At 53.2% G+C, this 21,742-nt stretch overlaps 10 protein-coding genes across 10 annotated transcripts; 4 read left to right on the forward strand and 6 right to left on the reverse strand.

Annotated features, from left to right (window-relative positions):
* Positions 1–309: 309 nt before the first annotated feature.
* On the forward strand, positions 310–831 carry HSP10 (10 kDa heat shock protein; the record flags this gene model as incomplete). The annotated part of the gene is made up of 3 exons (XM_049403843.1): positions 310–312; positions 454–737; positions 807–831. The coding sequence occupies 3 exons, from the start codon at positions 310–312 to the stop codon at positions 829–831; spliced, it is 312 nt and encodes a 103-aa protein (XP_049250360.1).
* Positions 832–1,251: 420 nt separating this feature from the next.
* J4E88_010249 (uncharacterized protein) lies at positions 1,252–3,974 on the reverse strand (the record flags this gene model as incomplete). Its single annotated transcript, XM_049403844.1, has 7 exons — positions 1,252–2,438; positions 2,489–3,314; positions 3,370–3,377; positions 3,427–3,544; positions 3,599–3,631; positions 3,679–3,717; positions 3,771–3,974. The coding sequence occupies 7 exons, from the start codon at positions 3,972–3,974 to the stop codon at positions 1,252–1,254; spliced, it is 2,415 nt and encodes an 804-aa protein (XP_049250361.1).
* Positions 3,975–6,032: 2,058 nt separating this feature from the next.
* On the reverse strand, positions 6,033–6,884 carry J4E88_010250 (uncharacterized protein; the record flags this gene model as incomplete). Its single annotated transcript, XM_049403845.1, has 1 exon — positions 6,033–6,884. The coding sequence occupies one exon, from the start codon at positions 6,882–6,884 to the stop codon at positions 6,033–6,035; it is 852 nt and encodes a 283-aa protein (XP_049250362.1).
* A 307-nt stretch (positions 6,885–7,191) lies between these two features.
* Positions 7,192–7,995, forward strand: J4E88_010251 (uncharacterized protein; the record flags this gene model as incomplete). Its single annotated transcript, XM_049403846.1, has 2 exons — positions 7,192–7,587; positions 7,648–7,995. 2 exons carry the CDS (start codon positions 7,192–7,194, stop codon positions 7,993–7,995), a joined length of 744 nt encoding a protein of 247 aa, XP_049250363.1.
* Positions 7,996–8,300: 305 nt separating this feature from the next.
* Positions 8,301–10,328, reverse strand: J4E88_010252 (uncharacterized protein; the record flags this gene model as incomplete). The annotated part of the gene is made up of 1 exon (XM_049403847.1): positions 8,301–10,328. The coding sequence occupies one exon, from the start codon at positions 10,326–10,328 to the stop codon at positions 8,301–8,303; it is 2,028 nt and encodes a 675-aa protein (XP_049250364.1).
* A 758-nt stretch (positions 10,329–11,086) lies between these two features.
* J4E88_010253 (uncharacterized protein) lies at positions 11,087–12,270 on the forward strand (the record flags this gene model as incomplete). Its single annotated transcript, XM_049403848.1, has 2 exons — positions 11,087–11,657; positions 11,705–12,270. The coding sequence occupies 2 exons, from the start codon at positions 11,087–11,089 to the stop codon at positions 12,268–12,270; spliced, it is 1,137 nt and encodes a 378-aa protein (XP_049250365.1).
* Positions 12,271–12,605: 335 nt separating this feature from the next.
* On the reverse strand, positions 12,606–13,750 carry J4E88_010254 (uncharacterized protein; the record flags this gene model as incomplete). Its single annotated transcript, XM_049403849.1, has 2 exons — positions 12,606–13,494; positions 13,569–13,750. 2 exons carry the CDS (start codon positions 13,748–13,750, stop codon positions 12,606–12,608), a joined length of 1,071 nt encoding a protein of 356 aa, XP_049250366.1.
* A 623-nt stretch (positions 13,751–14,373) lies between these two features.
* J4E88_010255 (uncharacterized protein) lies at positions 14,374–16,635 on the forward strand (the record flags this gene model as incomplete). Its single annotated transcript, XM_049403850.1, has 1 exon — positions 14,374–16,635. One exon carries the CDS (start codon positions 14,374–14,376, stop codon positions 16,633–16,635), a length of 2,262 nt encoding a protein of 753 aa, XP_049250367.1.
* A 186-nt stretch (positions 16,636–16,821) lies between these two features.
* J4E88_010256 (uncharacterized protein) lies at positions 16,822–17,811 on the reverse strand (the record flags this gene model as incomplete). The annotated part of the gene is made up of 1 exon (XM_049403851.1): positions 16,822–17,811. One exon carries the CDS (start codon positions 17,809–17,811, stop codon positions 16,822–16,824), a length of 990 nt encoding a protein of 329 aa, XP_049250368.1.
* Positions 17,812–20,614: 2,803 nt separating this feature from the next.
* Positions 20,615–21,025, reverse strand: J4E88_010257 (uncharacterized protein; the record flags this gene model as incomplete). Its single annotated transcript, XM_049403852.1, has 1 exon — positions 20,615–21,025. The coding sequence occupies one exon, from the start codon at positions 21,023–21,025 to the stop codon at positions 20,615–20,617; it is 411 nt and encodes a 136-aa protein (XP_049250369.1).
* Positions 21,026–21,742: the final 717 nt, after the last annotated feature.

The raw sequence follows: 21,742 nt of genomic DNA on the forward strand, positions 1-21,742 counted from the left end.
GCCCGCATCGTCGGACATTGTTTCTCCACATAAGAAGCACTGTCGACGCTGATGCAAATGCGAAAAGAATGCACCAAACAAGGGGACGAATGTGAGGTTACTCGTTCTGGTAATGCGCGAGATGCCAAACGTTCCGCAGCGTGTTCCGAGGTAAGTGCACGGACATGGAATTTTCTGGAAGGGCAAAGCACAACATCTTCATCTTGCTGTCTAGCTTTCAACCGAACATCTTCCTCTCTCTCCAAGCCCAGCGCACCTATATCCCTTTCTTGATTCTACGTGATACCCCGTCCCCTTCCGTCCGTCAATATGGTAAGCTCTCCCTCCGTTTCCAATTACAACTACTATCATCCACTCTACACGAGCATTCACAACCACCCCACCACCCATCCTCCACCTCTATCTCCACCTCCACGCCCAGCCCAGCTCCCAGCTAACCAATCCCCCCCATAGTCCGCAATCAAGTCCATCAAGAGCATTGCGCCGCTCCTCGACCGCATCCTCGTCCAGCGCATCAAGCCCGAAGCCAAGACCGCAACCGGCATCTTCCTCCCCGAGACAGCCGTCAAGGAGCTCAACGAAGCAAAGGTCCTCGCCGTCGGCCCCGGCGCCTTCGACAAGGATGGAAAGCGCGTTACCCCCAGCGTACAACCCGGCGACAAGGTCTTGATCCCGCAATTCGGCGGAAGCCCCATCAAGGTTGGCGAGGAGGAGCTGAGCCTTTTCCGGGACCACGAGTACGTACACACTATACTTGGAGCTGTGGTTTGAAGATTGTGGGATAGCGGCTAATATGTTATGTGCAGGCTCCTGGCTAAGATCAACGAGTAAATCGGGCATGTGCCATCATCTACCATGATAGAATCAAGATAGATTGGCTTGCGTATCCTGTACCAACACCACACCCGAACATTCACGAAACGCGAGACGCTAGCATAACGGCCGGCGTTCATTTGGCATATCATCTGGCTTGGGGCTATCTGTTTTGGAAAGCGTTTCTTCGATAACATGTATTTACAAGGAAGAGGTCGGAATCAAAAGACACCATATGTCGCGCAGATGTGGGGGAGAAACAATGATATAAGAATCTCTACTCTACCGCACTTCACTTGTTGTCGGGACTGAAAGGTCATATTTCGCATTATTCATGAATCTACTGACATGCTGCAGTGAACAGATCCATCCGGAAGCTGCGCCAGGGACGCCTCACTCCCTCTATAGCCGTCAACGCCTGGGTATTTGAACCAGCGCTTACCACCCTGAGTTTCCTCCAGCGCCCCACGCTCTTGCGCTACCTTCCCCAGGTGCGCCTTGATCATACGAATTGTATGCGCCACCCTGGTTATACGCACCATAAGATCCTGGCGGGGGCTGTTGAGCCGGCGGCTGGCCATAGCCTCCAGGAGCAGGGTAGTTTTCGTACCCTTGCTGGTAGTTTGTAGGGACCGTGTAGCTAGGCTCCGCACCTTGACCTCCAGAGTACTGGCCTTGACCCCATCCATATCCGCCAGAGGGCACTGCGTTGCTGTACTCGGCAGGCGGCTGGTATCCTTCACCTGCGTAGGAGGACTGGTAAGGTTGGAAGTCAGCCCACTGCGAGGGTTGAGGTGATGGCGAAGGCTGGTATGGACCTGGACCTGGTGCTGCCAAAGAGGAAGCAGAGGGTTCATCGTCCATGTCGCGAGTTCTTCCAGAGCTGCCACCGAAGCTGCTGAGCATACCGCCGAGAGGGCCGGGAAGTTTGCTCGTCAATGAACCCAGGAGGTCGCCGGATCCGCTGGATTGCTGTTGATGACCGCCACCGCCGCCATGGCTGTGGCTTTGACCGCCGAAGCTCGACATGTTCACTGCACCGTGGCTGTGACCTGCGGAGTGATCGTGGTCTCCGCTGTGGTTATGTCCAGCCTTTACAGATTCAGAAGACAGGATCTGGTTCAGGTCCTTTCCGTGGTAGTTGCGGGCCCATTGCTCCACGACCTTGAACATGTTGTTGTGTACCTCGCAGTGCGGATCGCGAAGTGCTGGGTGATGGAACACGCGCATACAGTCATGCAGGACCTCGTCGACCGGCACATCTGGGTGGTCCCAAGCGTATATGACGCGGGGCGCGACGTACTGTAGGATAGCGACCGCGACTTGACCGGCGGGTGGGTTCAAGACGTTGGAGAAGTGATCCTTGGACAGCATGCTGTGTGTTGGGTTGGTGGATGTAGGGTCCGTCCAGACCTCAAACTGGTGCTTGGCCGCTGAGTCAATAACAGCAGAAGATCCGCTCTTCAGCTGGGTCGATGCTGTCTTGATGATCGGCAGAATGAAGGGCGCAAGTAGTGATAGCACGAACAGCGTGACGCGCTCGGTAATGGTCTCAATCAGCTTCTCTAAACCAGGGATCTTGGAGACAATGGCCGAGATTTTGCGGACAACGTTGTCACGGAAAACTTGAAGAGGTCAGCTAAGGTCACGATCCTCCGTTCGCGAGGGGTCTTACCTAGAATTGGGTAAATCTTGGGGATAATTGTGGCTGGATCAGTGTTTGTTCCTGGGATGTCTGGTCCTGGTGGTCCGCCCATGGACCCAGGTGGTGCAGCGAAGTCGTTAGGTCCAGCCCTGGACGAGCTGTAATCGCCGTAACCACCTCGCGCGTTCTCTGCAGCTTGAGCATCTGACGAAGCCTGCAGACTCTGTGCTTGGCTGATGAGATCGCCAGTGCCGGGTACTTTACTCAGTACATCAATGAGTCCACTGCAGGCATTGGATTGGCCTCCAGGTCCGCTTCTCTGTCCACCAGACCCGCCAACTGCATCTACGAGAGCAGTGTTCACCTCGTCGATTTCGGTCTGGGTAATGTGATCATTGGCCTCTCCCAGTACCGAGTGGAAGAAGTCAACACCTCCGAACGTGCCTGTTACGAGAGGATAGGTGTGCTTTCCATGGAGGTTGATGCCAGCTTGGACGCCCACGTGAGGGAATACGTTGGTGTAGCCAAGTTCACGCAACACGAGTTCAGTGTAGTTGGTATGGGCTCCGAAATCTTCGAGGCAGTGCAGTCCTTGACCCAGACAGCGAAGCGCTTCCGAAAGGTCTTCGTCCCGTCCACGTTGGCCAGACTGTCCGTGGGTGTAAAGTCGACCGAAGTGGATGGCGCGAGCGAAAGAGTACTTCACATATCCGGTCGAAGTAGCCCAGTTACCATGTTCGTTCGCGATATAGTTCTTCATACCAGTGTTTGGATCCACTGCAAGCTCGGCTTCTGAAACAGGACCTCGTAGACGAGGGTCGTATTTTCTCGCGTCCTCATTGTCGGCATAGTCTTTCTTTGAGGATGTCAGTATCAACACATTCGTATGTCTGCAAACTGCAGGTGCTTACAGGGTTATCTGGGCTCTCGTTAGTATGACGACGCAGAAGAGGCTCAAGTTCGCTTACCGATGTGTTCTTCGGGCCTATACACACCTAGCCTCTCGGCGGTGACCTCAAACTCTCCAGTTGCATAGCCAAAGGACATGAAAGACAAGACCCAGACCAGAACGCGAATAGTTTCTCCCTACGTCTTGTAAGCATGTCGATGGGGGAAATCGCTTCTGCTGCTTTCGCATACTTGAACTTTAGCCAACGTTCCAACATCAACAGCCTAAACCGGTCAGCGCATTCCGACGTCGCACAATCTGTTGGGCTTACTTGTGAGTAATCGCGTAGCCAATTTCCAAAGTACACACGCTACACGTAAGGTCAGTCGTCGTCATCACAGCTACATCGTCATATGGGCATACCTTGATCATGTTACTCTTCCATTTATGACCCTTCAAGCAAGCGACCGTCGCGAGCATATCTTCGATATCGCCATGACGCCAGTTCTTGCCCTCGATTTTCGATATCGACGCGATATTTCCAGCGCCGAAAGCGTCTGCGCCGGCTGGAAGTAGGACGAGGATGGCGATAGCGATAAGCAGCACGTACTGCGAGGAGACTCCCATGATGGCGGGGTGTAGAGCGGAATGAGTAAATGGAAGATGATTTAGCTCAGCGCAGTAAGAGTCTGCGATAACTGTCTGCTGGAGTCAGCTGCACTTACGTAGTGAAAGTGTGGCCCATGATGGCGCAGCAAATGACGCCACAATGCCCCACCTTCTCTCGGAAATCCGGCATGGAGGGGTAGCACAAGACCGAGCCCAACTCAGTTCCTTTCCTTCGCCAACCACGGCACAACAAGAGTGATGACGATACCGCAGTATAATGAAAAGTCGTGGGGGTTTAAAGATACATGTGTCTTTCTCGGTTTGTTCGTTCCATATTGTTGTAGACTGCGCCACCATTCTTCCTGGTGTAGGGCAACCACGCTTGGTCCGCTCACACCAGCTAAGCCAGGCAGGCACGTACGTGGGAATGATACAGCTCGGAATCTTCCGAGTTATTATCGCTGCATGTGTCACACTCGAGCTCAAGGATACATGATCAACCCAACTTCGCAACCAATACCTGAGCTTTGCGTAACACTTCTCGATCCGTCTCAAAGTACAACAACCTCTCAGCCTTTTCATAGGAGTACAAGCCCGACTGAACCCCTTCTTCACCAGACCCTTTCATCTCACAAGCACCTTCGTCCATGATGGCGACATACCACCATATAACCTTGACACCTTGACCATCTCTCAACGTCCGCACGGTAACCATGAAAGGTTCCACCGAGTCGCGCGAGATGCGTGCCACGTCTGGGGCGTCCGCCGCGTCGCCAGCGATAGTGGCTCTGGTCTTTATATCCACTGGCAAGATATGACACTTGTATCCAGTTTCCTCGTATACTTCGCGTAGTGCAGCTTCTTGACGCGATTCTCCGATGTTTCGACGGCCTTTGGGTAGGGTCCATAGATCGGATGCAGTGAGATGGATTAGGCAGATCTTCTGGCGAGTTGGGTCGTAGAGGATGGCGCCGCAGCTTTCGACAAAGTTTTCTGAAGTATATTGCTGGGTTGGGAAAGCTGATTGTGCCATCGTATGAGTAAGGACGGGGCTAGTGTTGAGGAGAACAATATCGAGTTTGTGTGAGTTGTAGGACCGATGCCTAGAGTGCGGCTGAACGGTGGTTGCTCCTGGCCAATGAGACTACAATGGGTAGAAAAGTACCTTCGCGTCTACTCTGTAGACCTTGATGCATACATCTGTCTTAGTTGTCCAGACTAAGGATACCGAAGACCGTGGATGCCTCGCTAGTATAGTAAAGTATGATTACAGAACAGACCTACCAGCTTCGTATACACCTCACACACAGCCACGAGGTAAAACCAGTAGGACCTTTAGCTTATGGCCAAGTGTGACTCTTCAAGATAATAGATCGAATTACGCTAGCCTGTTACAAACAACCTATCCCTATCTAGGGTAGCACGCCGTTGTCATAGGGCGTAGCACTATATGTGTGAATCAGAAACCGCGCAACGCCTGACAACATCACTTCCATCCAAACCGTCCACCATGCTATCCATAGACAAGATCACCATCCTCCCTATCCCCTGGGACCACCCAGACAGCATCCACCTCCGCTCCAAACAACAACTCGAGATAGACGACCCAGACTACACAACTCCGCCCTCAGCCGCCGACGTCCCCCTCTTCCTCATCGCGTATCATGAAGGCATCCCAATAGGCTGCGGCGGTCTACGTCCCCTATCTCCTTCCTCGGAAAACGCACGAGAGAGTTCTGCTGAGATAAAGCGGATGTTTGTCGACTCGCCGTACCGAGTGGGATTAGAAGGAGAAGCCGGGCTACGCACATCCGTTGCGACGATGATACTCGAGAAGCTGGAAGAGGAAGCGCGGAATAGAGGTTGGCCGTGGTTACTGTTGGAGACGGGTGAGCACATGCCGAAGGCGAGGCGGTTTTATGAGAGGTGTGGGTTTAGTCAGCGGGGGATGTTTGGAGGGTATGTCGAGGCTGAGGGGAGTGTTTGTTATGAGAAGTGGGTTGGAGGCTCTGCTTCGTAGCTGTGGAACAGCAAGGATGGCGGGTAAAGGAACGAATGGCCCGAGTTCTGCTAATACTAGAGGTGTTCTCCACGCACGAACAGTGGCTGATGAGTCCGCTCCAGTGTATATACAACGTTGCACACCTTGGGCCTATGAGTCACGGCATCAGCTCTGTCCTCATTCCGTACTTGCCAGTCCGCCTCATCGACCTCGCGCTTATCCACTACACGCCACAAGTCACCGGGGTGTGGAAATGCTGCTCCTTGGGGTATTACGTCCTTTGCAGCTGCATGTAAGAAATAGAATCGATCCTTGGAATAAGACAAAGCAATCCATCGTGCCCCCGGTTTCGTCACTAGCGCTAAATTCACAGCCATGACTACTAAGGGATGAATCAGCTCCGGGGTTTTGGCGGCATCCAGGTCTAGAGGTTCGTAGGAGCGGATGGCTAGTGGGTATGGCAAGGGGACTAGGACGTCGTCTGCGCAGGCAATGGAGTCGCATGTTGACTTGTCCACTATGACGGAGTAGGCTGCACGCTTGCATGCGCGCATGACGGACTGGTAGTCAAGCAGGTCTACGGCGTCCCAGCGCATGCATGCAGCTTCTCCTATGTCCCTTCGCGGATCCTGGTATATCTCCTGTTCCCGGATCTTGCCGACTTCAATGGCGACCTCAGAGTAGTCCAGGTTGTGTATCTGTCGCGGTGCGTCTACATGGGAGCGCAAGTGGTAGGAAAGCAGTGATGTGCCGCAGCCTATGTGTAGAAGTTCCGGCTTGGGCGTGGGTGTCGCATCCAGGGCATCGACGATGTGGGGATCTAGGGCATTGGGGGCCTCTAGCCACTCGAAGGGGTCTGTATTCGCAGCGAAGCGCTCATTCCAATAAGCTTGCGAACCGAACGAGGGTGGCTGTTTAGAAGGCATTGCGAACTGGGAGGCATTGCATTAGAACTGGCTTCAGAACTATAGGCGTGATTAGTTGTCATATCTCCACTAACAGGCTCAAACGTAGATGGTATGGGTTTTAGGCGCGCGATATGCAACCTAATTCACGAGTACAGGAGTGATACCCGTATGGAGGTTTGTTGCGGTGAGTGAAAGTCTCGAGACGCGACGACGCCCAACGTTGGAAAGATTAAATGCGCCGGTCCGAGCGTCCTCCGAGCCTCGATCATTTCTCATCACTCGGACTCCCGAGGCGACGAGATCACGAGCACCACCACCCACAGCCATGGCAACCCTCCAATCAATACCACGCTTTCTCCTACCCCGGGGCCCTCTGCTCCTGCGACCCCAAGCCCGCGCATTCCTCCCGCTACCCTCCCCCACGAGCGCCCGCCATGCGTCCATTACCCCCAAAGGCCTCTCAGAAGAATTCCGAAGACGGCGGGAAGCACAGCAAAGCAAGGGAGCGCCCGTAATACCCCAGCCCGACAAATACCGACCGCCATCGCACAGCAAGCGAGCGCCGAACCGCAATCTCGAGAACAAGATCTATGGCGCGCCCGTATCCGAGGAAGACAAGAAGCGCATGGCGACGAAGAAATACCCCAACATGATGAGTCCCGAGGGCACCTTCTCGCATTGGTTCCTGCACAACCGGGCCATCCATCTCTGGATAACAATGGTGCGATCTCCTCTCCCATGCCACCCTATCACCCCAAAGCTAACCCCGCTCTCCCCACAGGGCATACTCGTCTCCCTCGCCATAGCAGCATGGTACATGGACTTTATCTCCAAGACCGTCTTCGCCCACTTACTTCCCTCGCGCAAAGATTTCCTGCGCCACCCCTTCGAATCCTCGTCGAGATTCATTGAGGTCTACAAGATGCACATGGAGCAGACGTCGCAGCAGTATCAGCAGCAGAGGCTGAAGAAGGCGGAGGAGGTTGAGAAGAGGAAGCAGTATCGGTTGGAGAGGATGAGGGAGGCTGAGCTGAAGGGCGAGGAGTATGTCGAGGATCCGAGGTATTATGTTGGGGAGGATGGTGTTAGGCGGAGGAGGGTTAAGAGGTGGTTTGGTATCTGGGAGTGATGGTGTGGATGAAGCTTCCTGATAAGGGGAGGATCCCAGAGGCATATCTGTGGTGTGAAGTAGGCCGCGCAATGGCATACGGCAGTGTAGGATCTGCGTGCTGAACGGCGTCGAGACGCGCAAACATGGTGGAGAAGAGGTCAGCAAGACGACGTCTGAACCCCAGCTTCATTGAAGAGCTGTGGGTAATTACTATTACGAGGCATGTACATGAAGGTTTGTATACTAGATGGGTGAATCCTGTTCTTCAAGAATCGACAGTTCAAGGACATCTATCATTTCAACATTTCAAAAGTCTCAAATCTCTACAACCGCACATCACCCCCTTCCTCCTCCCTCCTCCCAAACCAGACCTCATCCTCCGGCCCCATCCCCCTCTCCACCCCATCCACCCCACACAACCCGCCAACCTCCGCCGGTACCTCCCAGTCCTCCATCCCCTCCACCCTCGTCGCAAACGCCATCCCCAACCCCGCCTCAGCATGCCAGCCAACGTGACAGTGAAATAACCACAAACCCGGATTATCCGCCACAAAGCTGATCAACAACCACCCATACGCCTCCACACTCGCCGTATCCCTGCGTAGCGGATTCGTCAACTTCATGTGATCGCCAACGTGACTAGGGGAGAGCAGAGTAGAAGGCGGATACCCGTGTCCCTGGGCCAAGACAAAGAATTTGTAGCCGTGCAGGTGGAAGGGGTGGGTTCCGTCATCGAGATTCTGTATCAAGATCGTTATGGTGCGTGTGGATTTGGTTTGGTAGATGAGCTGGTGAACTGAGTCGAAGGGGTGTGTGTCTAGTATGCCCTCTTGCGCCTCCGTCTCGGGTGTTTGTGTTGAGAGCAAAGTGTTTAGAAGCGGTGATGTGGCATTGATGCGGAAGGAACTGTCATTCAGATACCCGCGCGAGAGCCTCCAGTCGCGGATTTGGAACGAGGAGCGCAGGTAGAGGGTGTGGCTGGGATCGCTTTCTGGGGCTGGAACTGCGATGACGGGGGTCAGGGTGGATGTGTTCAGGTCTCGACATTCTACGTCGATGATTTCGGGCCAGTCTTTGCTTGTTGGGATGGGGTTTTTCGTGTCGTCGTCGTCCGCAGAAGAATAGTATAGTACGCCTCTGACTTCTTCTTGTAGTTCTGGCTCTTCGTATGCAAAACAGTGGGTTATCATCCTCGCGCGCATCCAGTACATGCCTTGGTTCTCCTCTTCCTTCGGTGGCGTCACGATGATACTGTATCGTTGCGCAGGATTGATGTTCAGCCGATGGATAGACTGGGGGTGCACATCCGTGCCATCGACTTCTGTGACCTGGAACTCGTGTTCGTCGATCTGTAAGGCAAATTCTGCGAATGCTCCGACGTTGATGATGCGGAGTCGTGTGTTGCTGGTGCGAGATAGGTTGAACAAGGCGTTACTGGTGCCAGAGGAAGAGCAATTTCGATTCGGCAAGTCGGCGCAGTCTCGCATGTTTCTTCCATTGATCAAGGCAGATGGCGGAACAGGCTCGTCGTTCTCGCTGCCAGGGGCGAGGTATTGCATGAGTAGGTCGGAAGAGAGGTCGTAGTAGTAGTCCGATACCATGACTACGCGGTCTTGCTCGTACGGCACCTTTTGCAATTTATCTTTCTCTTCCCCGCCCCTGGCATGGATGATAAGAGGTCCCACCAAACCATCTGACGCCTGCATGCTGACGTGCGAATGATACCAGTATGTTCCTGTTTGCCCTGATACGTTGAATCGGTATGTAAACGAGTGACCTGGGGCAATTGGACATTGCGTCACCCCCACCGTTCCGTCCATCCAATTCGTGCCATTTTGATAGAGACCGTGCCAGTGGAAAGAAGTAGCGTTGATAGCTTGATTCTGAACATTAACAACAAGCTCGTCGCCTTCGTTGCACTCGACAAGCGGTCCGGGAAAGGTGCCGTTGATGAGTATCATGGGTCGATACACGCCATCTGGGTTGAGAATGTGATCGGATACTACCCATGTATACTCTCGGGTCGTAGGTGGTGCGTTGAAATCCCATGATGAAGAGAGTATGTAGTCCTCTTCTGGTCGAAGTCTTGCAGGATGAGCATCAAGGGAGGGGGATGTATCAGTCTGGGTACTTGTCAGACCCCGATACACCAGGGCTATGACTGTGCAAATGAGAAGCGAAACAACGGTGACGGGCCTGATCCATGGCCATCGATGAATGTGATAGTGTGGAACGTCGTGCTTGTCGCTCCAGCGCGGTTCCAAGTGGTTCTCTTGGTCTTCGCTGCCTCGAGATTGGTATTGGTCTGTGGGTGCATGCAGCAAGCCAACTTGCTCCTCAGGCTTGTGCATATTCGATGTAGACGTCTCTTTCATGCCGAAGCTTTGGTTGCGGCCCATCGCGGTTAGCTTCCAAGACTACTCATCAAGTCCCTGCCTGTATTACCAAAGCGTGGTTCGGGGTATATGTAGCAGTAATTGTTGATGATGTTTGGTGTTTGGCGATTTCTGTGTCAAGCACCCCGTCGTCCCTGCGTCGGATCTGATCGTTGTAACGTGCCATGTCGTTCAGGGAGCCTCTGAACACGATCGCCACCAGCCAGCCAGCCGCTGCACGAGTCCAGAAGATCATCACGCTACGCCACCCCACCTGCAGTGTCACTGGTGTCAGGTGTGGCCATACCTTGGATCTGCGGGTCGTACCAGGTTTGCCGAGTTCGTGTCCAATCAGCCCCGCACGTTCACCTCTCAAAGCTATCTAAAGCTTGTCGACCTTCCTAAAAAGCTTATCCTCCCGCATCGATGTGCGAAGTTCTCTCCCTAATAGTGCGCACATGTGCGCTGCGAAGAATGCCATTGGTGGGGATGTGACGGCTATACTGCAGGTCGTCCCAGTGATGTCCAGACCCCTAGGCACTACCTAGCGGAAGCGGCGCCTCATGACCCTGGCAGATGGGACGAAAAGCCCTGAGGAAAAATAGCATGTGTGCCTGCTTCTGTCGTTCCATCCGGCGTTCCTCCGTTGTCTTGACGTTCCTTGGTAAGAAGAATTGCTGGTAAAAGAAGCCGAAAGGGTATGCTAACCAAAACAACAGATTTGTAAAGCGATCATGATTACTCCACTCGTTTCATCTCTAGCACTGCTAGCAATCTTGAACCCTGTACAAGCCCAAAGTACATTCCCAGGGAAAGCCTTCGACCGTATAGCCATAATATGGCTTGAAAACACCGACTACGACCTCGCAGCAGGAGACCCAAACCTAGCATGGCTCGCAAAGAAAGGCATCAGCCTCACGAATTACTTTGCAGTAACCCATCCTTCCATGCCCAACTATGCAGCCGCCATTTCAGGCGACTACTACGGCATCAACCACGATGACATGGTCGCTATTCCCTCCAACGTATCCACCTTGGTAGATCTCCTCGAAGACAAAGGTGTTAGCTGGGGCGAGTACCAAGAGGACATGCCCTCAGTAGGTTTCCAAGGGAAATCGTACACGAACCCCAAAACCGGAGCGAACATGTATGTCCGTAAGCACAACCCAGCTGTGCTGTACGACTCAGTTGCGCAAAAGACGGAGAGGCTGGCGAAGACAAAACCCTTGACCATGTTCAAAGAAGATATGGACAAGAACCAGTTGCCGCAGTGGATGTTTATAACGCCTAACATGACCAGCGACGGTGATTATAACCTGCGCATTCCCATAGAAGCATACTCACACCCACAGGCCACGACTCCACCGTAACAGTAGCAGGAACCTGGACGCGCAACTTCCTCGAACCCCTCCTCACAAACAAGAACTTCATGAACAACACCCTCGTCATGGTAACTTTCGACGAGAACCACTCCTACGGGCAGCAAAACCGCGTCGTGGCCATACTGCTAGGCGATGCCGTGCCCGCCAGCTTAGTCGGCACCACAGACAACACGTACTACAACCACTACAGCGAGATCGCCACTGTACAAGCAAACTGGGGCTTGCGTACTCTCGGCCGCTGGGACGTGGGCGCAAACGTGTTCAAGTTTGTAGCGGAAAAGACGGGTGATACGGTGCGAGCTTGGTCAGGCAAAGTTCCGTTGAGCAATATGTATTTCAATGCGTCGTATGCGGGCAAGTTGAGCAACAAGAACAAGTCGGTTCCCTGGCCTGTGCCTAACACGGATGCGGTGTATGCGGGGAGGGCTGTGTTGCCGGCTATTGCGGATACGTGGGGGAAGCAGGTTGGGCAGTCTGCGTATACGACTGCGTTGGAGATTCCGGATGGCATGCATCCGGAGGCTGAGTTCAAGTAGTCGCGCCCACCTCATACAAGAAAATAAAGAGACAGGGCTGCAGACTACATCAAGACAAAAACCTGCAAGGTAGGTGACCTAACGTCAACGTAGGCTCTAGGATGTTTAGTTTTTTCCTAAGTTGGCGTACGCCCATGAGTAGAATTTTGAAGATCATCGCTCACACTGAGCAAGAAGTACCAATGACTACTGAGCTATTAATCGACGAAAAAAGAATTACACTGTTGGTAACACCTCTTTTTCATCGACTAATAGCCCAGTAGTCATTGCTATCGACCACTCTGATGTACAACATCCCTAGACTGGGCCATGCCCGCTGTATATACCGCTGTCAACTAAACTGCCCATTGTCTGCGCGACGACTTCTTTGCCTCCTCCATACCCTTGGCATCGCGTCGCAACACAGCACCCACAACCTGTATCCTACCCACGTCTGCGTAAGCGCCCTTCCCAATCTCCTCTGGCCAGATGTCTGGATGCAAAATTGTGTACTCAGCGAGCTCCGCGCCTTCTACTCGTTGCAGCTTCTCTAGGAAGATATCATGGCCAGGATTGGCTGTGGACATCGCGACACCCGTGTAAACCACGATGACACCAGTTGACGACAAGATTTTCATGCCTTCTTCTACAATGCGTATGGAGAGGTCGAGACCAAAGCCAGCGCCACCATCTGCGTATATGGGCAGATCCTCGCCGTCTGTACTCGATGCGATGTATGGTGGGTTGCTGACAATCAGATCCACACCATGGTGCTTCAGATCTTCGGGCACGGTCGTGAAAAGGTTCGACTCAGCAAAGCCCACCTTGACGCCCGCCAGCTGCGAATTGACCTCGGCCAGGCTCAGCGCACGCGGATTCAGGTCCAGCCCCAGCGTCTTTGCCTGCGGATATGTCCTCGCCATGTGTATCGCGCCTGCGCCAGCTCCGCAGCAGACGTCTACGATACTGCTGGGTGCGTGTGGAAGGTGTCGGGATATGGTTTGGAGGAAGCCGACAAAGAAGTACGTGTCGGGGCCGCAGAAGACGGAATCGGACGACGCTGGGAAGGAAGAATGGATGTAGTACAGCGAGGAGACGTCGGGATCGCGACTCGGGAGATTGGTAAGGTACAGGTTGGATACGCGGATGGTGGAGCGGTAGCTTTTGTCGTCATTCTGTGTGATCACGCTGGCTTCGTGGAGGCGTTCGAATATGTCGTCGGGTATTATCGATCGGAGTGCTTCTCTGTCACGTTATTAGTACTGCAAGATATACGATACCTCTTCCCTAGACGACAAATGGTGAGCTGTATGACCTACCTAGTACATGACAAGTTCCACCCAAAGAAGTCGTACGCGTTCTGGGCATCTTCCGTCGCGACATTCGAGCGTCTTTTCTCCACTACCCTGCTCTGCGTCTCTGGCGACGGACACACAAAGACGTAGTTCTGCTTGGCTAGATGTTTAGTCAGGGCCTGGTAGGCGATGGTAGTTTCCGACATGGTTGGAGGAGTGCTACACGTTTGTCTCCGCGGGCGACTTCATGGCGTAACGCCTCTGTGACACAACCAACATGGCTGAGTGTCAGTGCACATGGTACCAAGAGTTGACTGCGCCGCGGAGCAGAAGCAGGTGTCAGGGTGACGTTGTTGTTAGTAATGAAGGCTGCGTGAAAGCCTTCGTGGATGTCGTGATCTGGCCTGATCTACCCGAACGAGAGCTGTTCCAGACGCGCAGTGCAGATTGCATGCAAAGAGCCATCGCTTTTTCTTGTCGCTTGTCGCATCGCTTGCAGTCAATGGACAGATTGATGTCGCGAAGACGTTAGCTCCCACGCGGACGGCTCGCGCGCTTTGTGGGGTGCGCTTGGCCTAGCTGCAAGCAGTCTAGTGCTAGATGTCGTCACGGATCCATTTCCCGGCGATGACATTGACATCTCAAAAGACACCGCTGCGTGGTGTTCATCGTCAGCATGATCTACTGTGCGTGTTTGCCTGGGGGCGCATGCTTCGCCACAGCTGCGCTAGGAATACCTAGTCAAAACCCATGTGCTACTCCATAGCTGGAAGAATGGATTACTATTCACACCAAACTCACGCCTGCACATTATGACAGATTACTCATAATGTTTATTCTACAAACTACTACAGCTGTACTCATTGCGTTTCTTGCAGTCATTGCCTACAATGAAATTCGAAATCGTATTGCGAAAGGAAGATCAAGAAGAAAGGATCTCGAAACTCCAGGTAGCCCAACCATAGCGGCCACCAACGATGCCATACCACCAGTGGATGACGGGACTTTGGAGACATCTCCCATCATTCAGACGTATCACTTAATCGATCCCGAGCTGGAGAGATACAAGCAACTTTACTACAAACTCCATCATCTCGAACACCACCCCGAAATCCTACCAGAGTGTCGCGAGCTTCTCCTTGGTCTCCTCTCCTCAACAATCGCCGACGCAGCCAAGGAACCCCACAGCGGAATCTTGACCGTCGAACAATTCTCGCGCGACAGATTAAATGAGTTCCTCAAAGCTAAGGACGTCGACGTTACCAACCGCTGGGAGGAGTACCTTACGCGTCGCAGAGCGGGTGGATCCCGCGAGATGTTCAGTGACAAGGAAGAAGCGAAGTGGTGGCTCAAGCAAGCAGCACCAGTCAAGTACGTCGATGGCGCATGGCTCGGACACATCAACAAGATTAGCACGCCATTCAAGTACCGTCAAATCACCAAGAATGCCTGGCAGGTCATGTCCGAAGAACTTGGGGACGGAGATCTCGCAAAGAATCACGTCCAGGTGTATCGAGAACTGATGGAGGACATCGAAGCTGGGCTTCCCGCTGCCGATTCGGAAGACTTTATTCATCCCCGTCACGATCTGACTGAAGCACGCTGCTGGAAAGCCGCCATGGCACAGCTCACCATCTCCTTGTTCCCCCACGAGTTCCTTCCAGAGGCTTTGGGCTTCAACATGGCGTACGAGAGTCTGCCGCTCCACTTGTTGAAGACCGTCAAAGAACTTCGCGAACTTCGACTAAACCCCTACTACTTCGAGCTTCATATTTCCATCGATAATGCCGATTCGGGTCACGCTGCGATGGCAATGGCTGCAGTTACCAACTACATCGAGTTGGTTGCAGAGCAAGAAGGGGAGGAGGCGGTGCGTATTGCGTGGAAACGCGTACAGGCTGACTACATCCTCGCTGAGGGCTTGCCTACGACTCCCGAAAGTCCATCGCTCAAGGTCCAGGCCGAAGAGCCCTTTCCTCGTACGGGCACAGAGGCGGCGTTGGTCGACATATTCGCTGCAAAGAGCTTTGTTGCTCATAAAATCCACTGTAACAGTCGCCTGAAAATTGGCCGCCGTTCTTTGGTGGACTGGCTAGAGCCGAATGCTTTCAAAGACGCTCAGTGGCAGAAGGAGTTCGTACAAGATTTGAGTAACTGCAAACCTTGGGTCATAAAGGGTGACAGTGAGAAGAGCAGGCTGGTCAAAGAGTTATCATGGGAAGGCAAGATGTTTGGAAGTTTTACTGAGAAGGAGGTGGAAGTCGTGAAAGCGTGGATCGACGAACTTGGCTCGCCCGTTCAGTCTCCGCAGTCTGATCCAAGCGTGTACTTTGACTTCACGGGACAATCTTCTAGTCCCCCGGTAGAAGCCGTGACCCAGGAATTGGACATCCTTACCGACTACCCCGTCCTCGCGACACCAGAACCAACTACTTCATTCGCGACATCTGACATCATCAATCTGAGCATCGACGAATCCCTCATTCTCGATTTCAGCAACCTCAATCTCAGCAACCTCCTCCCATTATGGCTTACCTCACCCACTCTACTTGAAGCACTACCCGCAGTACCCGTCCGCGCTGCTGACATGTTCGGCTCCGCCATCGTACGCGTACTTCGCGCACAGACCGGGTTCAGTGCGGAAGGTCCTGGTGTCGCCGGCATGGACGAAGTTCATCGGACCGACGACGGTCACGCTGTCGGTCTTGTGGAACTTGGCTTGCGCATGTGCCGCAGGGAAGGTCTGCATGTACCTGTCAGCTTGAAAGAGGGTGTTGCTTTAGGTAGTGATGAGATTGTGTCGTTTTCACAGTGGATGGCTTGGATGGGCATGCGATGGCTGACACACCGGGATGTGCTAGTTGGTATGGCTTGGGCGTTTATGGAGATGCATGAAGCGCTGGCTAGATGGCAGGGAGACATTGCATTGTTGGATGAAGAGAGTCGAAACGTACTGCAAGAGATCGCGGTCAGAGAGCGAACAGGGCTTGATGTCTGCAGAGAAGCGATATTCCATGACCAGAAGCGCACAGAGGAGTTTAGCAGAGGTCTTTTCACAGCAAGGCGAGCGATCAAATCATGTTTCACATAGCAATAGTTGGAAGAAGATCATGTGTAGAACTAGGCATCTTACGATACCCATGAATTCATTTGTTCAAAAGGTGGCCCTCAGGGCTAAAGCAAAGAAGCGAAATCAACAGCCAGACTATTTACAACTCTCCAGCTCAAAAATGTATGTACAATGAAAGACTTTTTAACAAGCCAAAGTAGTCGCCCTCTACTTCTTGAGGGTAAGGAGACCGGGCCTGTAGGGGAGACGGTCGTAGTCGCCGCCGGCGTTGGGGTTGCGGCCCTGGTACAACAGCTGCAGGTTGCAAGGGTCGACGGTCATGGTCTCGTCGTTGGTGACCTTGACCAAGTCTCCGTGGGAGATGTCGTTGGTCCAGGTGGCACCGCTGTTGGCCTTGCCGGCGAAGGGGTTCTGCTCGGTAGCAGCGTTGGGGGTCCAGCTGCCGCCGAGGCTGGAGGCAGTGAAAGAGCGGAAGTAGCGGCCACCAGAGCCGACGGCCTCAACGATCATGAGGTACTTCTTGGAGGTTCCGCCCTTGACGGTGTAGACCTGGACAGCCTCGAAGAGGTTGTTCTGGGTGTCGCTCATGACAACGGTGGAGGCGGTGCCGAAGTTGCCGGGGAAGTTGCCCTGGGGCATGCTGGAGCGGTAGATCTTGCCGTTGTCACCGGCGAAGAACAGGTACATGTTGGTACCGTCACCGATCAGGGTCTGGTCAATGGGACCAGTGCTGGAGCCAGAGATAGTTCCAGAGAAGAGGGGCTTGGCCGCACTCCAGCCGTTGGCGTTGGTGGGGTCGGAGGAGGTCTTGTAGGAGAAAGCGGTAGGTCCCCACTGGTAGGCAATGACCCAGGTGCTCTTGGGCTTGAAGTAGAAGAGAGTGGGTGCGACGAGGCCCTGGCTCATGGCGTTCTGGGGAGCAGATGCGAGCTCGTTGAAGTTGGAGACGACGCCGAAGTTCATGGAGCCGTACTTGGAGCCGGTGTCGTGGTTGGTGGCGTAGACGAGGTGCTTGCCGTTGACCATCTGGGTGGTGAAGTCCTTGAGGTTGGCCCATCCGGCCTTGGGCTGGGCGAGAGCGTTGGATGAAGTCCACTTGTAGCTGGTGGGAAGCTGGCAAGTCTGGGCTGAAGCAGTTGCGCCCAAGAAGGCGACTGCGACAGCGGGAAGGCTGAGGTCGGTAGGAGTGAAACGCATGGTTGCTGATGTGTGGAGAGACTGTTGAGTGAGTGAATGAGAGACTTGGTTGTGTAGTGAGGCCTTACAGACGGACAGCAACAGGATACTTATACCTCCAAGCCTGATGTCGGACCTACCAACCCACAACGTACACAGCCTGGCACATCGTCTCCACTACGCAGACCACCTCATTGTCTCGACCGATCACATTGGCCTCGGTCATAGCTCATCCCGGCGCTGGAAATTGATCTCCATACCGTGGGTCTGTTTGCGGCGTAGTATATTGTTCCGTTGTTGTGGGTATATTAATGACATGGTGTTTCAAGGGAATTGGCGTACCTGCGCGGACACCAATTCTCCGTAATGCGGGGATTACCCGGCAAAGGGATGCCATGCCGTTCTGAAGCCCGGTTGGGGAAGGCGCCAAGTCGTGGTGGGTAATGCTTGATTTCCATGCAGGCTTATGCGGCAACTAACGGTCTGATCGCTAGGGCTGAAGGCTCTATTTTGACGTCTTTCTGTCTCTGCGATTGGTAGCAACAAGGCCATGCAACCATTTTGTTTCAATGTTTAGACGCGACAGAGGGTGGACAACTGTGTTGATTGCTGGAAACAAAATCTCGGCGGTATTCCCACAAATGTGAGTGGTAGTTAGCTTTGTGATACAGAAACTGCCACCGGGTGTTTACCAGAATCCACTAATCGCGCCACTCAAGGTTTAGTGCCCGCTGTGACCAGATGTCAAAACACCGTGAAACACCCGGTGGGCGGAATCTAGAAGCAGGTGCAGAAATGTCGGTGGCGCAACAATGCTGGTGGTGGTCAGGCCAGCGTTTGAACGATTACAGGCAGCTCAGACGGGATCTTAGCGAGGTTGAAGTTGTTGGCAATGCTTATGCTGCGGCGCATTGATGCCCACCGTCCTGACATTGACACTACACTACGTCAATGGATGTGGATCTTTGTTTCGTTTCAACTGCGCGTAGCACAGGGGAAGATAACGACCGCTTTTGCACTGCCCTGGAGTCGGTGAGTGATCTCGAAGCAGTTCATTCCGGTCGCGCATAGACCATGAGTCTGCTGTAAGATTGTACGGAGTGCGTTCTAGATGGAGAGGACGTGGTCGCCGAGTACACCTACCACCTACGCTACTGATATCATTCCAAGATTCGTATGAAGACGAGGCGGTAGGGTCGGTAGTTGAGTCGACTCGTGGAATTTCTTTGCCCGTGAGTATGAACAGCGGTGGTGTGTGGCGCCACCGACAGTGCTGGCAGCCAAGTCACTTAGAACGTTGCCGAGGAATCAAAGCCGACCAGATGACCGACTCAATGTGGACTAGTAGTACAAGTCGTAAGCTGAGCGCAAGGGTCGGCACGAGGACTAGGGCTGTATATTGAGCAAGTGAGCCCCTTACCGTGTTGACAGTTATGGCGAATTCCTGCGACAGTATCTCTCTGAGCGGTATCTTGACTGTATCTTGACACACAACTCGACAGATGTCATCGTACATTCGGAAGCACGGAGCCTATCTTATGGGTACCTTCCGAATCCACTGTACCCCATACCAAGCCTGTAGGAGCCGTGTAGGAAGCTGGGCATCCCAAGACACTAGGCATCTCCCGTGGCTGCAGGAAACGTTCCCAAGACGGATGTTAGCATGGTTCTGGCGCTTAAATGCCCCGTGGGGAAGTAATATAGTTGTCGGCAGTCGCGTGGTTTTGATGATATGTGGCGTCTTGCCCAGAGACGGAATATTCAACGCCGCCCGTTGCGTCCATACTGAGACTCAATCGTGTTGTGGGTTGGCTGACTTGACACGTCTGCTAAGACTCCTCGTAAAGTAGACAGCGAGATTAATTCCTCGGTGCATTCGCTGTCCGACGAGATGGCAAAATGTCCATATTGGCCTAGGGTTTGTAGGTACGGGATACAAGGACAAGGAATATTTAGCCGTCGTGAGTTCGTGCAGGCAAACTGACGAGCTGGTCGGCTAGGAGTGCTGCACATTCTGGCTGAGATGTCAATTGTACGGTATATGTGCGAGGCATGATTGGGATGAGGAAGGAGTGCAAGCTCTTGTCTGAGTTGTAGACGAAGCGAGTGCTGACTCAGCCACTTCCCTATTCGGAATGCATTCGCTGAGGAAGTAGCGAGCTTTGCGCAACCTTTGTTTCTGGCCTCTGACACTGCAAGCTGTCGATTACACAGGCTCTTACTTGGTCGGAATGGATATTATGTTGTGATTGGAAGGTCGTTATATCATTAGCAGATGTATAATGGTTTGGCATTACAGGCATCGCATACCCATCTATTTAGCCTCATGATGAGCCCCTCTCACTGGAATTCGAAACTGCCGGTAACAATTACACTGTGTTGGAAAGATGGCAGGATCGCAGAAGGTGCTGCTACCGCCTAAATCCTGCAGCTTCACTAGCATCGACGGAAAGTGCTCCTCTAGTACCCCGGCCTTGTTCCTGGACGAGTCGAGGTCCCTCAAAACTCAGATGTCTGAGTGCTGGCTATATGGATGAAGCCGGGGTTTTCATGAAGCCATACACGTCTTCATCCATGATGAAATGTGACCAGAACCGTGAACGCAATGTGTTTCGAAGATGTAGTAGTTGGAGGGCCGTATACTACAAATCTGTCAGTTGAAGAAGCGCAGTGGAAGTAGATATACGCACTCGCATGTAACACTCAATGTATATATCCACTCAGGCAACTTGCTCTTGCCACACAAACACTCGCACGCGCGTCTGCGCGCCTCGGCTGAGTACCCCGCACGTGTCCTGTGTATCGCATCCGCGTCGTGAACGCCTCAAAGATAGACGCCATCGTCACGCTCAGGCGCCGGCGCATCACCATTCCTCTGTTCTTCAGCCGCGGTACCATTCGTCGCCGGAGCCACGCTGCCGTTGGTGACCACACCATCAACATTCTCCTCTTCCCTTGGCCTCCACGGCAGACCCCTCACATCCCTGACCTCGTTCTTGATCGCCTCCCTCCGTTCCTCGAACCTCTTCATGACCTGCTTGTTCTCCATCAGCGCCTCGTAGCAGTCGCGGTCGTCGTTTTCGCGCGCAAACTCTTCGAGCTGCTTGTTGCTCGATTCAAGGTGTGTGAGTTGGTTCGTGAGCTCAGAGTACTTGGCGAAGAGCGATTCGACGGAGAGGTCCTCGAGGGCCTTGGAGAAGCGAGTGAAGGTTATGGGGGCGGCGTCGGCGGACATGCTGGGTGGTAGTTCGAGACAAGCGCGTGGTCTGAGGGTTTATTGGGTTCGCAGCAGTAGCCGGGACATCAGTTGGACTGTGAAGTTGGGGTGTGTGAGGTTTGGTGGGTAAGGTTGTGGTGCAAGTCTGTGTGGAACATGACCGCATCTGGTGGGGCAAAAGAACGAAGCTACCCCGCCATACTGCTGAGCTGTTGCCTGAGCCCACTGTATCATCCACCGCACTTGTGAACGGTTGCCTGGAAGCAGTTCAAGTTCTATCTTCGTGATAAATCAGGCTATAGGCGTGTTATTTTGTGGAAACTGCATCAATCAGTAAAATACATGATTTTCCGGCACTTTGGCGTACGAGCTCCTCCAGTCCACCTGCCATCAACGCTTACTAATCCAATTCTAGGGAGTGGTTAACGCGCTGGCCTGCTAGTCCTTCACCGGAAAGTTAGCCAGTTCCTTCGGGAGCGTGTGTTCGAATCACACAGGTGTCGCAACAAACCGATTTTTTTGCACATGGAAGAGACATCCCGCAAGGAGAACATCTCTTTTTGGTCTGCAAGATCCTGATAATAGTAATTAAGCCCTACGACACATTCCAGGTCTGTTCGGTGTTGAGAACTAGCTTTTTGCATTTCCCGTAGACGTGTATTCTGCTAGCCCTCCCCTAGTACACAGAACTCGATATTTCAGTTCGTGTATTCTGGTAGAATGTAATACGTGCCC

The sequence above is a fragment of the Alternaria novae-zelandiae genome (assembly GCF_023758075.1).
Source record: "Alternaria novae-zelandiae strain BMP 2774 chromosome Unknown scaffold_31, whole genome shotgun sequence".
In the NCBI taxonomy this organism is placed as follows: Eukaryota; Fungi; Ascomycota; class Dothideomycetes; order Pleosporales; family Pleosporaceae; genus Alternaria; species Alternaria novae-zelandiae.